Source organism: Entelurus aequoreus, linkage group LG21 (genome assembly GCF_033978785.1).
Source record: "Entelurus aequoreus isolate RoL-2023_Sb linkage group LG21, RoL_Eaeq_v1.1, whole genome shotgun sequence".
Lineage (NCBI taxonomy): Eukaryota > Metazoa > Chordata > Actinopteri > Syngnathiformes > Syngnathidae > Entelurus > Entelurus aequoreus.
Window position 1 is genome coordinate 1,162,589 of NC_084751.1, and position 16,846 is coordinate 1,179,434.

A 16,846-nucleotide genomic window follows, 5' to 3' on the forward strand; every position below is an offset into this window, starting at 1 on the left:
CTAGTGTTCGAACGCGGCCCATCTTTGTTCAACAGTAGGCAGGGCAGATGGGCAGAGTTGTTGCTTTTTGCCAGCCGCAGTCAGTCAGTCGCTCCGGATTATTTCACCTCGGCTTTCGCCAAAAACCAAAGCGTCTCTCATTGACTGAAGAGGGATGTCAAAGCGAGTGCGAAGCAAGGAGGTCTGCGCCGACTGCAGTGCTCCGGGTATGAATAATAATAATAATCATGGTGATGTCAGGCAAGCTAGCCGTAGCCGCTCCAGCTAACATGCTAGCACAACACTTAACTCGCTAGCCTAGTTTAGCTCCGCGAATGGCTCATTTTCCCCTCGAATTCCTTCGAAATGTTTGTTTTGGTTAAAACGTTTCTTTGTGGGTGTAGGAGATGGCACAAACTTTTCTGCTCATTTTTAATTTTATTTAATTTTTTTAATTAAAAAATGAAAACCGTCTGTTATCTATAGGCTCGCTGGCGAGAACCAATAGGAACGCTTGTTACTAGTAGGTCACTTATGTTTTGTTTGCCGATATCTTAAAAGGAAGCGAAATCAATTTTTGGGCTCTTAACCCTTGTGTAATGTTCATATTGTTGTTACTCAGCCAGCGTTTGTGGGTCTGACGGACCCGTTGCATTTTGTGGCTTTTTAATGCCTCACAATTAGGGCTGGGCGATATGGCCTTTTTTTAATATCGCTATATTTTAAAGGCCTACTGAAATGACTTTTTTTTATTTAAACGGGGATAGCAGATCCATTCTATGTGTCATACTTGATCATTTCGCGATATTGCCATATTTTTGCTGAAAGGGTTTAGTAGAGAACATCGACGATAAAGTTCGCAACTTTTGGTCGCTGATGAAAAAAGCCTTGCCTGTACCGGAAGTAGCGTGACGTCACAGGTTGAAGGGCTCCTCACATTTCCCCATTGTTTACATCAGCAGCGAGAGCGATTCGGACCAAGAAAGCGACGATTACCCCATTAATTTGAGCGAGGATGAAAGATTCGTGGATGAGGAACGTGAGAGTGAAGGACTAGAGTGCAGTGCAGGACGTATCTTTTTTCGCTCTGACCGTAAATTAGGTAAAAGGGCTCATTGGATTCCACACTTTCTCCTTTTTCTATTGTGGATCACGGATTTGTATTTTAAACCACCTCGGATACTATATCCTCTTGAAAATGAGAGTCGAGAACGCAAAATGGACATTCACAGTGACTTTCATCTCCACGACAATACATCTGTGAAGCACTTTAGCTACGGAGCTAACGTGATAGCATCGTGCTTAAATGCAGATAGAAACAAGCCCCTGACTGGAAGGATAGACAGAAAATCAACAATACTACTATCAGGAGACACCGAACCAAACACTGGACCTGTAACCACACGGTTAATGCTGTGCCGCCTGTCGAAGCCTAGCAATGCTGTTGCTAACGACGCCATTGAAGCTAACTTAGCTACAGGACCTCATCAGAGCTATAATAAAAACATTAGCGCTCCACCTACGCCAGCCCTCATCTGCTCATCAACACCCGTGCTCACCTGCGTTCCAGCGATCGACGGCACGACGAAGGACTTCACCCGATCATCGATGCGGTCGGCGGCTAGCGTCTGCTATCCAACTCAAAGTCCTCCTGGTTGTGTTGCTGCAGCCGGCCGCTAATACACCGATCCCATCTACAGCTTTCTTCTTTGCAGTCTCCATTGTTCATTAAACAAATTGCAAAAGATTCACCAACACAAGTGAAGTGAAGTGAAGTGAATTACATTTATATAGCGCTTTTTCTCAAGTGACTCAAAGCGCTTTACATAGTGAAACCCAATATCTAAGTTACATTTAAACCAGTGTGGGTGGCACTGGGAGCAGGTGGGTAAAGTGTCTTGCCCAAGGACACAACGGCAGTGACTAGGATGGCGGAAGCGGGGATCGAACCTGCAACCCTCAAGTTGCTGGCACGGCTGCTCTACCAACCGAGCTATACCGTAACTTTTACTTAGGAAATAGTCAAGTAAAGTTTACTTGCCAGCAAGAATTTTTTTTTTAAATCAAAAACACTCAAGTAAACATTACTAGAGATTTTCTTTCTTAGAGACAAAATGTACTCACTCTTTGATAGTAAATTTGACTCAAAACTACCTTTGTATCTACTTACAAAACCCTTCTAAAAATGCTTGATTTTCAGGATAATTTAACCAGTTTTTCTTTACTTTATTCGGAGCAATATTTAAGTAATATTTACATAATATTTAAGCTACCACCTACACCACTATTGTAATATGAATGTCCAGAATACTGTGGAATTTTGCGATGAAAACAGAGCTGTTTGGATTGAGATACAATGTGTCCGAATACTTCAGCTTCAACCATTGACGTCACGCGCAAAAACGTCATCATACATAGACGTTTTAAACCGGAAGTTTAGCGGGAATTTTAAAATTGCACTTTATAAGTTAACCCGGCCGTATTGGCATGTGTTGCAATGTTAAGATTTCATCATTGATGTATAAACTATCAGACTGCGTGGTCGGTAGTAGTGGCTTTCAGTAGGCCTTTAAGGCCATATCGCGATACACAATATATATCTCGATATTTTGCCTTAGCCTTGAATTAACACTTGATGCATATAATCACAGCAGTATGATGATTCTATGTGTCTACATTAAAACATTATTCTTCATACTGCATTAATATATGCTCATTTTAAACTTTCATGCAGAGAAGGAAATCACAACTAAAAAAATCACTATTTTTTTTCATACGGTGTTGATCTGGAAATGTTTGCCTCTGCATTTTGATGGTGTGGGCGTGTGGCACCGAACGGAGATGTTGACATGCGGAGTGAGCACTCTTCATTCTCTAGCGGGTGACTTTTCAAATGATGCTACAAATTAGCAGTAATGCTACTTTTTATAGCAACGCTTTTGCCCCACACTTGACAAATTGCGGTTGTCTGTTCGACATATTCCCACTTGAAGCCAAACCACCGCCAGACGATGGACCCCCTGCTGTTTTTTGGGGGAATTAATTCTTCCTTCATTTGTTACCAGATTCGCACCTTCTCTCTCTTATTACCACTCGCACGGCTGCGCTAGCACCACAGCTAACGTTAGCCATGCTGCTACCTCTCTGCTCGGGGAGGGCGTATATGTATGTGACGTATGACGTGACGTATGTAAGAAGGTGCGCTTGTCCGTCTGTGAGAAGGAGACACAGGAAAGAGTGAGGAGAGCCTTTAGTGTAATGCCAGCAGCTAAAAGCAACTGCGTGAGAACGTATACTCAAATATCACGATATAGTCGTTTTCTATATCGCACAGAGACAAACCCGCGATATATCGGGTATATCGATATATCGCCCAGCCCTACTCACAATCAAACACTTTTTTGTTAGAATACTGAACAGATGTTTACCTTATCCCGATAAACATCTGTTAGATGTTTATTGGAGCTTAGACCCCCCCTCACCCATTGTTTACCTGTATCTCACCTTCTTTGTAAGGGGCGCCAGAAGTTGGCAGACCAGTCAGCGATCCTGTTCTGTCTCCCTTTAATGTTTGATCCTGTTCTGTCTCCCTGTAATGTTTGTCTGATCGTGAATGGGATTGTGCTGAAAATTTTTATTTCCCCTCGGGGATTAATAAAGTATTTGTGATTCTGATTCTGCACCTGCGGTTCCCACACAAGGTTGCAACATTGTTTGTCAACACTGTCTGCTCTCATTTTCTCGCACATTTGACCCTGTTCCAAGATTTGGAACCGGCTTGATGAGAGCCTCAAGATGCTGTATTCATTCTCCAACTTCAAAAAGAAACTGAAAACTTACCTATAAACCACCTATCTCTAATGCCTCATGTGGGGTAGACTACTGTTGGGTTTTTGCATGGTTGAATGAATGAATGTATGTATGTATGTGTATGCTTGCTTTAGTATTATTATTTTGTGTCTATCATATAGCGTTTTTTGTGCTTGCCACCATGTTTCAGCATTCCATGTACATACCGTCCTCTGGACGCCCTGCCAAAAGCTTCTATCTTATTTGGGGGACCCTTTGACTTACCAACATCCTTAAATGATATTCACTACTATTGTAATTGTTCTATGGTATTGTGAATAAACTTGAATAACGGATAACCCTCTGATGTTCTGTGTACCTACACTCTGTCCTCCTCCTGCCTAGGCCTGCTGTGTGTGTGTGTGTGTGTGTGTGTGTGTGTGTGTGTGTGTGTGTGTATGTGTGTGTGTGTGTGTGTGTGTGTGTGTGTGTGTGTGTGTGTGTGTGTGTGTGTGTGTGTGTGTGTGTGTGTGTTACTTTATCCCAATAAACATTTGTTCAGTATTTTAACATACAAGTGTTTGATTGTGAGGCATTAAAAAGCCACAAAAAGCAACGGGTCCATCAGACCCACAAACACTGGCTGAGTGACAACAATATGAACGTTGCACGGAAAATTTCTCTGCCAGTTTCTGCATCCCAGAGGGATTCTTCTTTTGTGTTTCTGCACCTGTGGTTCCCACACAAGGTTGCACCATTGTTTGTCAACGCTGTCTGCTCTCATTTTCTCGCACATTTGACCCTATGATGTTCTGTGTACTTTCTGTCTGTCCTCCTCCTGTCTAGGCCTGTTGTGTGTGTGTGTGCGGCACACAGAACATCAATTTCCACACTTCTATTAGCCGCGGGTCCAGTGGACCCGGACATCTTATATGTAATAGAAATGTGTAAGGGGTGTATGGTGTGTGGTCATTAAATATGTATTCTGATATATGTTCTTCACAGAAAATGAGCCAAAGTCAGTGAGTCTGTTTGAAAAATGTATTAATTGTATCATTTTTCTTTTAATAAAAAATGAAAACGGGTCCCACAGACCCAAACACCACACAAGGGTGGTATTTTTTATTCTGACAGTTATGATTGTTTGTGTGTTCCAGAGCCTCGCTGGGCTTCCGTCAACAGAGGTGTGTTGATCTGCGATGAGTGCTGCAGTATCCATCGAGGCCTGGGACGACACAGCTCCCAAGTCAGGCATCTGACCCACTTAATGTGGCCCCCCTCCCAGTTCCAGGTGACTTGTGCTTGTCCGTGCAGAGAGCACACAACGTTCTATCCCGGCACAATTAGACTTGTTCCGCCGTATTTTATAGATGGTGCAGACGCTCTACGGCAACGGCGCCAATTCCATATGGGAGCACAGCCTTTTGGACCCCTCCTCCTCGGCGAGTGGGAAACGCAAAGCCAGCCCGCAGGACCGTGTTCAGTAAGTGTTTGCGCGTGCTGCACAATGTCAACCTTTCAGCTGACGGACTGGGACGCCTCACTCATAATTGTGGTGTTTTTGTTTTGGGTGTAGAATGCTCCACTGCAAAAACTGAACTCTAAGTAAGATTAAATATCTCAAATAAGGGTGATATATGCTTATTTTCTGTCTGATAAGATAATTCTTCTCACTAAGCAGATTTTATGTTATAGTGTTTTACTTGTTTTAAGTGTTTTGGTCCTAAATGATCTCAGTGAGATATTATAGCTTGTAGCTGAGATTTGATGACCTATATTGAGTAAAACATGCTTGAAACTAGAATATCAAGTGTTGCAAAGCTGTGTCATCAACACTCACAAGTATAAAACTACTTTTTTTTTTAAGTAATCATTTCTTATTTCAAGCACGCAAAGAAATAAATCATGACTTTGACACAATTGTGTCTCATAATTAAAACGGATGACAGCCAAATGGTCTTTGCACAGTACAGTAAACTGCCAGTTAATATTTAAACATTTAACGCGTGACATTTCTAACAATTTTGAACAGAAATAGTTCATGTACATTCAGATAAATTCTTCAAAATCACAATCAAAACATTTTTTGGCCGGGGTTCCAGGCTGTATATATGCGCAGTTTTGCGCACTAATTGACTGAAAGAGCACGCACTTGGCGCGATGATGTCATGTTATCGATGGAAAAATGTATTTTTAGACCATAGGATTTGCCTGAGTGGCTAGGAGACCACGAGAGTAACAAGCGGTTGCCTTGTTGAATTCCCATTAAGAACATTAAATTAGTTTTTAGTATAAGTTTGCTGGTTTGAAGAAATGTAATGCAGAGCGCATATCATTATGTCAAGATAATGGCACTAGCATTTACTTCATTTAAGAATATTTTTCAACATATTGAGCAAAAAGTTCTCATTTATTTTTTCTACCAAGAAAAGTGCACTTATTAGTGAGAATATACTTATTTTAAGGTATTTTTGTGTTATTGAGGTTAGCTAATTTTACTTGTTTTGGAAAGTCTTGACAAGCCAAATTTTCTTGTTCTATTGGTAGATAATTTTACTTAGTTCAAATAAAATACCCCTCATTTTTGTATTTTTTTTTTCTTGTTTTTTGAACACTGACTTTTTGCAGTGCAGTAATTATAGTCCGCAAATGATGTGTTGTTGTTGAGTGTCGGTGCTGTCTAGAGCTCGGCAGAGTAACCGTGTAATACTCTTCCATATCAGTAGGTGGCAGCAGGTCGCTAATTGCGTTGTAGATGTCGGAAACAGCGGGAGGCAGCGTGCACAGAGAATAATTTCGCCACACCTAGTGTGTGTGTGACAATCATTGGTTCTTTAACTTTTTAACTTAACTATAATACTATAACATATTTGATCTCATTCTCATGTCATGTACACTGCAAAAAGTCAAGTGTTCAAAAACAAGAAAAAACAAAACAAAAATGAGGGTTTGTTTTTTTTAACTAAGCAAAATTATCTGCCAATAGAACAAGAAAATTTGGCTTGTCAAGACTTTTCAAAACAAGTAAAATTAGCTAACCTCAATGAACCCCAAAATACCTTAAAATAAGAATATTCTCACTAATAACAAGTGCACTTTTCTTGGTAGAAAAAAAACAACCTTTTTGCTCAATATGTTGAAAAATATTCTTAAATTAAGTAAATGCTAGTTCCATTATCTTGACATAATGATATGCGCTCGGCATCATGATTTTTTTTGTCATGCTTCAAGTAAGAAATTATTACTTTAAAAAAGTAGTTTTATACTTGTGAGTGTTGATGACACAGCTTTGCAACACTTGATATTCTAGTTTCAAGCATGTTTTACTCAATATAGGTCATCAAATCTCAGCTACAAGCTGTAATATCTTACTGAGATCATTTAGGACCAAAACCCTTAAAACAAGTAAAACACTCTAACATAAAATCTGCTTAGTGAGAAGAATTATCTTATCAGACAAAAAATAAGCAAATATCACCCTTATTTGAGATATTTAGTTTTTGCAGTGTATGTGTATATTTCTGCACCGTGGTGTAATACACCACACTACAGAATTTGCTAGAACATGGACATGCAATTGACCTTGCAATGGTGAATAAACCCTGTTTAACATGCACGCCCTGTTGTGTCCAGCCCCAATAAGACCGAGTTCATCAAGGCCAAATACCAGATGTTGGCGTACGTCCATCGCATGCCTTGCCGGGAAGATGACAGCGTGACCGCCAAAGACCTTAGCAAGGTGAGATTTCCATCCCTCTGTTCTTTTCTTCATTCTCTTTGATATTTCCACAAGGGTTAATTAACTTGCACCCACTTGGCTCTCTTTCTCTGTGTGTATGTGTGTGGGTGTGTGCAGCAACTGCATTCTAGTGTTCGCACGGGAAACCTGGAAACCTGCCTGAGGCTTTTATCTTTGGGAGCGCAGGCCAACTTCTTCCATCCAGTGAGTGGATAACAAAACTATTGCATTATCTCATATATCCTTTTTCTTATAATAATAATAATAATAATAATAATAATACAAATCTGTTTTTTGTGTGGGGTGGGTCACAGGAGAAAGGAAACACACCGCTGCACATAGCGGCCAAAGCGGGACAACTGTTACAAGCCGAGCTGTTGGCGGTTTATGGAGCAGATCCAGGAGCTCTGGACTCCAGTGGGAAGACACCAATTGATTGTGCAAGGTAAAGCCAGATTTATTGCTATTTCATAACTTTCATAAAATCCACCACATGACTTGCTATTTCTGTATATCAATAATGTACCACAAAACCTATTCCCATAACAAGGGTTGTTCCGATCAGAGATTTACTGGATGCTGCTAATTCCATCGTGAGTGAGATCGGCTGATACAGATACTGATCACATGTATCAACTTGAAATTTTGCAATTTATTTATAGTGAATGCTATTGACAGTTTAACAATATCAGCACACTATTGTTTTATTACATCCAATTGTTTAAACCAAACAAATTTGATAGTACACAATAACTAAACAAAAGCATAAACTACTATCGACTAGAGATGTCCAATAATGGCTTTTTTGCCGATATCCGATATTCCGATATTGTCCAACTCTTAATTACCGATTCCGATATCAACCGATACCGATATATACAGTCGTGGAATTAACACATTATTATGCCTAATTTTGTTGTGATGTAACAAGGTTTTCCAAAATAAATCAACTAAATTTATGGAAAAAAATGCCAACATGGCACTGCCATATTTATTATTGAAGTCACAAAGTGCATTATTTTTTTTAACATGCCTCAAAACAGCAGCTTGGAACTTGGGACATGCTCTCCCTGAGAGAGCATGAGGAGGTTGAGGTTGGGGGGGGGGGGTTGAAGTGGGGGGGGGGGAAAGGGGGTAGCCGGGGGAGTATATTGTAGCGTCCCGGAAGAGTTAGTGCTGCAAGGGGTTCTCTGTATTTGTTCTGTTGTGTTTAAATTGTGTTACGGTGCGGATGTTCTCCCGAAACGTGTTTTTCATTCTTGTTTGGTGTGGGTTCACAGTGTGTCGGATATTTGTAACAGTGTTAAAGTTGTTTGTAGGGCAACCCTCAGTGTGACCTGTATGGCTGTTGACCAAGTATGCCTTGCATTCTCTTGCATGTGTGGGGAGCCATAAATAATATGTGACTGGACCGGCATGCAAAGGCAGTGCCTTTAAGGCACGCCCCCAATATTGTGGTCTGTGTGGAAATCGGGAGAAATTCGGAAGAATGGCTGCCCCGGGAGATTTTCGGGAGGGGCACTGAAATTCGGGAGTCTCCCTGGAAAATCGGGAGGCTTGGCAAGTATGTCAATCAATCCGCTCCCTCGCTCTCTCTGTCTCTGCCCCTCCCTCACGAATGCAGCTGCGTGCGCACACCTTCACAATTTGTTTTGTTTTTAACCCCTTCTTAACCCTGGACGTACATTGAAAATACACGCAACCCTGACTCAAAATGCCGGACATTTGAGGCATTTAAGAAACCCCGCCGGACGGCCCAGACAGCCCCGCAAAAGAGGACATGTCCGGGGAAAAGAGGACGTATGGTTAGTCTAGTTAATCGTGAATGGCGATCTGTTACTTTTTTAGGAAATTCGGCCAATACCGATTGGTGGCCGATCGTTCGGCACATCCCTAACCATAACTACTCTGGAAAACAATTGCAGTGGAATTTCCAAAGTCAAACATCCCACACGTATTTAAATTTGAAATGCCTTAAAAGTAGTTTTTTATGCCACCCCAGAACGGTGCCATTGATGACAAAGTCTGGAAGTGTAATGATGACCATATAACAGGAAATTACTGCAACAAAGGAATGTGCATTGCTGCTCAGTACTATATGATCTACAACTAGCTGCCGTATCATTACATGCACAACTTAAAAGGGAACTGCACTTTTTTGGAATTTTGCCTATCATTCACAATCTTTATGTAAGACAAGAACGCATGTTTTTCTTTTTGTATGCATTCTTAGTCATAAAATACAGCAAGTACGAGGTGGCTAACCATGCAGCGAATGGAAGTAAAGTACATCTCGTGACTTGAATATTAACGATTATGTTATTGTAAGCGCTAACAAACTATTTTCAGCCGTGCCGTGATCACAGAGAGCTGCTGCTATATTGTCATAATGAATCAAGTGAGGGTGCTAGTGAAAGTTCATTCTAGATTATAAATCATGCCTCTCACCTTTCCAGATGCGCTGTATATTCATCCAAGGGCTGATAGCGGCCCTTTATGCACACTGTATGTTGTTACTTGGTGTCAATAAAGCGTATATCTCCCTGACCACATCCAGGGTCGTCACAGTGCTATTGCACAGCAACACCAGCTATCATCCGTTACCCTGTCCCACAGACCACAGACCAGCTTAGAGTACAATACCTGCTTTTTCTGCTGAATAATTAATAATACATTATTCCAGTAGAAAGCAAGTATTGTCTTGCTCACCATCAACTATCAACACACAGGATATGAAGCACATCCCTGAGAGGAAAAAACAAAGTGCATGCTATTCTTAGATCATATCACATGTGTAGTCTCCCATATCAGAAGGTAAGCGCATAAATATTTTAGAAACTGAACTTGAATAGAAACAGTGGCTAAAGCATGCAGCTTTGCAACGCAATAAACAGAAGATGACGTCACATGATGTCTGACTAATCGCATTAGAGTTAAACATAATTCAGTAGACAAGAACGCTAACTGAAGCATTTAGTTTAGCTGCGATGGAGCCTACCGCTTCCATATTAACAGAAATCATAGTGAATGCTTTCATGGTTTTTTAAATAATCGGAATCATATGCTTTGGCATTCATATTTGTGCTTACACTCATATGTACAAAACCAGTGAAGTTGGCACGTTGTGTAAATGGTAAATAAAAACAGAATACAATGATTTGCAAATCCTTTTCAACTTATATTCAATTGAATAGACTGCAAAGACCAGATACTTAATGTTCCAACTGGAAAACCTTGTTATTTTTTGCAAATATTAGCTCATTTGGAATTTGATGCCAGCAACGTGTTTCAAAAAAGCTGGCACAAGTGGCAAAAAAGACTGAGAAATTTGAAGAAGGCCATCAAACACTTATTTGAAACATCCCACAGGTGAACAGGCTAATCGGGAACAGGTGGGTGCCATGATTGGGTATAAAAGCAGCTTCCATGAAATGCTCAGTCATTCACACACAAGGATGGGGCGAGGGTCACCACTTTGTGAACAAATGCGTGAGCAAATTGTCAAAACAGTTTAAGAACAACATTTCTCAACCAGCTATTGCAAGGAATTTAGGGATTTCACTATTTACGGTCCGTAATATCATCAAAAGGTTCAGAGAATCTGGAGAAATCACTGCACGTAAGCAGCAAGGCTGAAAATCAACATTGAATGCCCTTGACCTTCGATCCCTCAGGCGGTACTGCATAAAAAGCGGCACCAACTTCACTGGTTTTGGATATTGTACAATATATAAATATCCAACTTATTATTCAAAAAATTACCTTATATTGCAGGCAAGCTGGGCATCAGGAAGTAGCCGAGCGCCTGGTGGAGATCCAATATGAACTCACTGACCGCCTAACGTTTTACCTCTGTGGACGACGACCAGGTAAACAGACTAACGGCACTTTCTGCCTCCTCCTTTTTTGTCCTCAGAATTCATTTGCCATTTTGTTGTTGCAGATCACAGATTTGGGCAACACTTCATCATTCCTCAAATGGCAGACAGGTAATATATTTTTTTATTGATTTTATGATAAAAAATGAATAAAAGCCATTATATGATAGTAATTGCAAGCATATTTGTTCAATGCTGCCTTGTGATGCTTAAAGGAATAAGTAAGTATCTGTCATGATGTGATATCTCTTTGTGTCCTGGAAATTAACTCGCACATTTTTTTCCCCCTCCAAAGTAGTCTCGATTTGTCAGAATTTGCAAAGGCTGCAAAGAAGAAGCTCCAGTCTGTAAGACCCTTCCCTTTTTTTATATAGATTTCAGGGTTTTTCCTGGCTCAAATTGAGGCGAGGTGGTACAATCCTGACGATGCGACAGAATTTTAACGCAAAAAAATGGTAGGTTTTTTCAATTTACAGTAATATGCTGTAAAAAAACACCGTAAAATGTATTGCCATTTTTGTTAATTTGATGAGTAGTTTGCTATAAAATCATAAGTCAAGCAGATATTTAAGTATTTATTTTTATTTAGACAAAACATGTTTGGAAAGTATGATATTATACTGTAATATTTGTTGCATTAATGGATACTAATAAAGTTTAAAAGGCATGCAATTTCAAGCAGGACTTATATTTTTTCTGTCAAAATGAAAAAAATCTAATACATTTAGTGAGAAAATATTAAGTACTTTATTGACACATAATTTCCAGGTGTTTGCGGGCCAGATAAAATGATGTCGCAGGCCATATCTGGCCCCCAGGCCTTGAGTTTGACACCCGTGGCCTAAGCGCTTGCATAAGAGAATGATGGGCTCATAGCTTGTGAGGTGGGGCCACTTTGCTTGTGACACTAACAGATGATTTTGATGCAGCCTTCTAGCGCTCTGTGGACAAAAATGTCCACATGTTGTCACCACCATGAATTATTACGTTTTAACTGCCCGTTATGTTAATTTCTCTGCTCTGTTTCACCTGGACTCTTGACTTTTGTCATCGTGAGATCGCTTTTTAAAGTAGTGGCTGATTTTGCCTGCCATATTTGCAATGCTAATAAACATAAACGTTACTCCGGCACAGAGGAAACTTTTTAAAAATAAACACGACATGCTTGTAATGCTTTTATGGGGTTAACTCCTTTTAGTTGACCTGGTACCAGTCAATCTGTACCGTCATGAAACTCTACCTGATCCTATGCAGACTTCTAATACATTTTTCAATGTAATCGATCTATTATGATTAGTCAGAAAAGGTTGGAAACGAAGCTAACACTACTAGCCGTGTTCACTTACCAGAGACAAAATGTTCACAGCACAGTCTGGAGTGTTCTGTAGGAGTCCAGTGATCCCTCCGTATCGTGCTCCGTTTGGCAGAAATTCACTTGTTACGGCAGTCAATGCTTTGCACCAAGGAGCAAGAAAAAACACAATTTGATCTGTTTCTTCTTTGGTAGTTGCTTCAGGTCTTTCCGGTGCACTGCTGTCGATATAGTGCTCAATCAACACAGCCGGAGCTTTACGCTGTGTTGAGCGATATCAATCGCTCTGTCTTGGGGAGGCACGCAATTTTGAACGCAGGAAAAACCCTGGATTTGTTTTGCCTGGTTGCACAGTATTTGTCATTGAGTTTTGCTGTATTCTCTTCTAGCTAAGTAATCATCAGTTTGAAGAACTCGCCATGGATGTTTACGATGAAGTCGACAGGAGGGAAACAGATGCAGGTATGTGGCTTTTAAATTCAAGGTGCTCAGTTTGTTGCAGCGAAAACCTCTCGTATTGCAGCGTTTTAATGAACCGGAAAACCTCAAGCAAATGTCTGCGGCAGGAGAAGGCGCAGTGTCATTCATTGTGGGCATTCGCAAGCTCAACCTTTTGAAAATGCCGCGTCACTCTGTTCCTGACAGTGTCATTATCAATGTTCAACTGCCTCACTGAGTGACAACAAAGGCAACGAAAAAGACCTTGAATGCAACGCTAATGCGTGCACGTCTTGCGAGTTTCTCATTCTGTAGTGTGGATTTGGCATCCTGTGGCTTAATCCTCCTTCCTAAAATGAAATTGTTGCTGAATTGTTATTGTTTTGAGAGTCTTGGCATGTTGCAGCAGGAGTCAAAGAATGAACCTTGTTGTTATGACCTGTTATGGATTGATATTAATGTTTCTAAAACATTTATTTACAGTGCTTCACTTGTTCTACATTTTGTTATGTTACAGCCTTATTCCAAAATGGAATACATACATTTTTGTCCTCATCTTTCTACACACAATACCCCATAATGATACTGTGAAGTCGTTTTTTTAGAAATTCACAGCCTTTGCCATGAAGTTCAAAAGTGAGCTTCCCACATGACTAAAGGGCGTCATGTTTAGGAACAACTCTCTCTATACACGGCTCTGTGTGGTACAATATGCAGGCTCCGTCTAATGCAGGGGTGGGCAATTAATTTTTACCGGGGGCCGCATGAGCTACCCGAGCACTGCTGGAGGGCCACATCGACAATATTTCAATTAAATTTTGCTCAATATTATTTTTGATATATACCGTAAGATAAATAATAATAATAATAGTAATACTTCAACATAGTGTGTGTAACAGCATTCCATGACTAATATATATCAATTAACATTAATAATAAATGACAGTAAAATAAGCACACGTATGACTGAGGAGTCATAGTGTAACTTTGTGTGGTGTTTGAGTTGTCCGACTTTTTGTGTGGCCTTAAACGCACCAGTGGTTTAGTGCTATGCGTGTTGGTGACAGATGACAAGTTGGTTTTGGCCTGGTTTGTACGGCAGAAAATGACTAGTTTTTCGAGATAGAATTGTTTTACTCATGTTTTTGGTGTGGTTGTGTCCGAATATAAACAGTTTTGTTCAATAAAGTGATCGATATAATTCCTGTCCTCGAAGCATCTCGATAGACGTTACAATAATTGAACGGTGTTCAATTGAACGGTGTTGACGAACACCATTAGGGCCGCTTGTTGTCACTGTCACTCAAAGTTGCATTGCAAAATTCCATAGAATAAATATGTTTATTTTGTTTATAATTCAGATGGGATTTGATTTGGTGCGCGGCATATACTTGCTGCGTGCAGCGGACGCTTGAGCAGTGCGCAATTGCGCAGGCACGCACCTTAGGTGAGGGGACGTTGCTTTGCAGTTCATGTGTTGTTGAAAACACGCCATTCCTCATCAACTTTTCTCTTTTTAGCGTCTCGGGTGTAAACCGTGCATCACTTGTCGCTGCATGTGCACCTTCACTCGCAGGTTACACACGGACACACGCCCATAAATAATACTTTTCAAAATAAAAGCAGCACAGTTGTATTGCGCGCAGGACATAGATGTTTTTTCAACTTTATTTTGTAATTGCAGTTGTTCACATTCACTCACAATCACGCATACGTCCACACGGAAGTAATACAAATAACGATTTTCAAAACAAAAGCAGCACCGTTGTATTGCACACTCGACATAGATACTTTTTAAAATTTATTTTGTAATTTATAATTGGCCTCACGCGGGCCGGACAGGGACGCACAAAGGGCCGGATGCGGCCCGCGGGCCGCAGAATGCCCAGGTCTGGTCTAATGGTATGCCGAATAATCACTTGATGAAAGTACAGTGTTTTATTTTCCTACATTCAAACACAATGTTACTGTTCAAACTGTGTGTAGTGTTAAAGTACCAATGATTGTCACACACATACACACTAGGTGTGGCAAAATTATTCTTTGCATTTGACCCATCACCCTTGTTCACCCCCTGGGAGGTGAGGGGAGCAGTGGGCAGCAGCGGTGCCGCGCCCGGGAATAATTTTTGGTGATTTAACCCCCAATTCCAACCCTTGATGCTGAGTGCCAAGCTGGGAGGTAATGGGTCCCATTTTTATAGTCTTTGGTATGACTCGGCCGGGGTTTGAACTCACAACCTACCGATCTCAAGGCGGACACTTTGAACTTTCCAGAAGGACAACCATCTCTCCAGCAATCCACCATTCAGGCCTGTACAGTAGAGTGACCAGACGGAAGCCATTCCTTCCTAAAAGTTTGCCAAAATGCACCTGAAAGACTCTGACCATGAGAAACAAAATTATTTTGTGTGATGAGACATAGATTGCAGTCTTTGGTGTGAATCATCAGGCCATACCATCCCTACAGTGAAGCATGGTGGTGGCAGCATCATGCTGCGGAGATGTTTTTCAGCAGCAGGAACTGGGAGACGATTTAGGATAGAGGAAAAGATGAATGCAGCAATGTACAGAGACATCCTGGATGGAAACATGCTCCAAAGTACTCTTGAACTGAGAATGGGGTGACGATTCATCTTTCAGCAGGACAGCGGCCCTAAGCACATAGCCAAGATATCAAAGGAATGGCTTCACAGCAACTCTGTAAATGTCCTTGAGTGGCTCAACCAGGGCCCAGACCTAAATTCTATTGAACATCTCTGGAGAGATCTAAAAATGGCTGTGCAACGCCGCTTCCCATCCAACCTAATGGAGCTTGAGAGGTGCTACAAAGAGGAGTGGGCGAAACTGCCCAAAGATAGGTGTGCCGAGCTTGTGGCATTGTAGTCAAAAAGACTTGAGGCTGTAATTGCTTCCAAAGGTGCATCAACAACGTATATAGCCAAGGATATGAGTAGATGTGATTTCTTAGTTTTTTATTTTTAATAAAGTTGCAAAAAATAACTTTTCACATTATCGTTTATGGGGTATTTTGTGTAGAATTTTGAGGACAATTAGATATTTATTCCATTTTGAAATAAGGCTTTAATATAACAAAATGTGGAACAAGTGAAGTGCTGTGAATACTTTCTGGATTCACTGTATTTGTGTCAGCACGCCACAATTAAATTTGGACTGCCGCAGAAAGATTTTTTCAAAGACTTTGTACATTCGCCCTCACTCACAAACACATTTTCTGTGGAGGTTGCTGTTATAACTCCGTTCAGTAGCTTTGCTTCTTAAAGGGGCTGTTTGCAACCTCAATGCCAAGAGTGTCCAAAGTATAGCCTGGGGGCCATTTGTGGCCCCCAACTCTAGTTTTGTTGGCCGAGGGTATAATGTCGAAATAAAATCAAGCAAAAAAAGAACAGTAATAATGGAAGAACAATAAGCAAAAATATGTGATGTTACCATTAATAGCTAACAATAATACACTTTGTCACAAATAACATGAAACTGACAACGTTTTGTCTTTAAATATACTTTATATGTCTTTGTGGAGGGGGGCGTGGCCTGTGGACCTGCAGCGAAACGGGGTGTGCCAGGACCGGATGCGAGATCAGCGACAGGTGCGTGGATGGCCCACCTGGGTCTGCTTATCTAATCACCTGTCGCTCTGGTAAAAGGCAGCAGCCGGGGAGGAGAGAGGTGGTGGAGCGAGAGAGAGAGACAG

The 16,846-nt window shown here is 40.9% G+C and overlaps 1 protein-coding gene across 4 annotated transcripts in view; it reads left to right on the forward strand.

Annotated features, from left to right (window-relative positions):
- The window catches only part of LOC133639063 (ARF GTPase-activating protein GIT2-like), a 30,237-nt gene continuing 13,391 nt past the window's right edge, over positions 1 to 16,846 (forward strand). Inside the window, exons 1-10 of one of the 4 annotated variants that reach the window (XM_062032148.1) lie at positions 1 to 206; positions 4,926 to 5,059; positions 5,139 to 5,251; positions 7,402 to 7,507; positions 7,625 to 7,711; positions 7,810 to 7,952; positions 11,282 to 11,376; positions 11,451 to 11,496; positions 11,681 to 11,732; positions 13,087 to 13,159. In XM_062032148.1, the coding sequence (XP_061888132.1) occupies positions 155 to 206; positions 4,926 to 5,059; positions 5,139 to 5,251; positions 7,402 to 7,507; positions 7,625 to 7,711; positions 7,810 to 7,952; positions 11,282 to 11,376; positions 11,451 to 11,496; positions 11,681 to 11,732; positions 13,087 to 13,159 (901 nt within the window). In that variant the 5' untranslated portion in view covers positions 1 to 154. The remainder of the gene's footprint in view (positions 207 to 4,925; positions 5,060 to 5,138; positions 5,252 to 7,401; positions 7,508 to 7,624; positions 7,712 to 7,809; positions 7,953 to 11,281; positions 11,377 to 11,450; positions 11,497 to 11,680; positions 11,733 to 13,086; positions 13,160 to 16,846) is intronic. The other 3 variants (XM_062032149.1, XM_062032151.1, XM_062032152.1) reach the window with 3 other exon arrangements.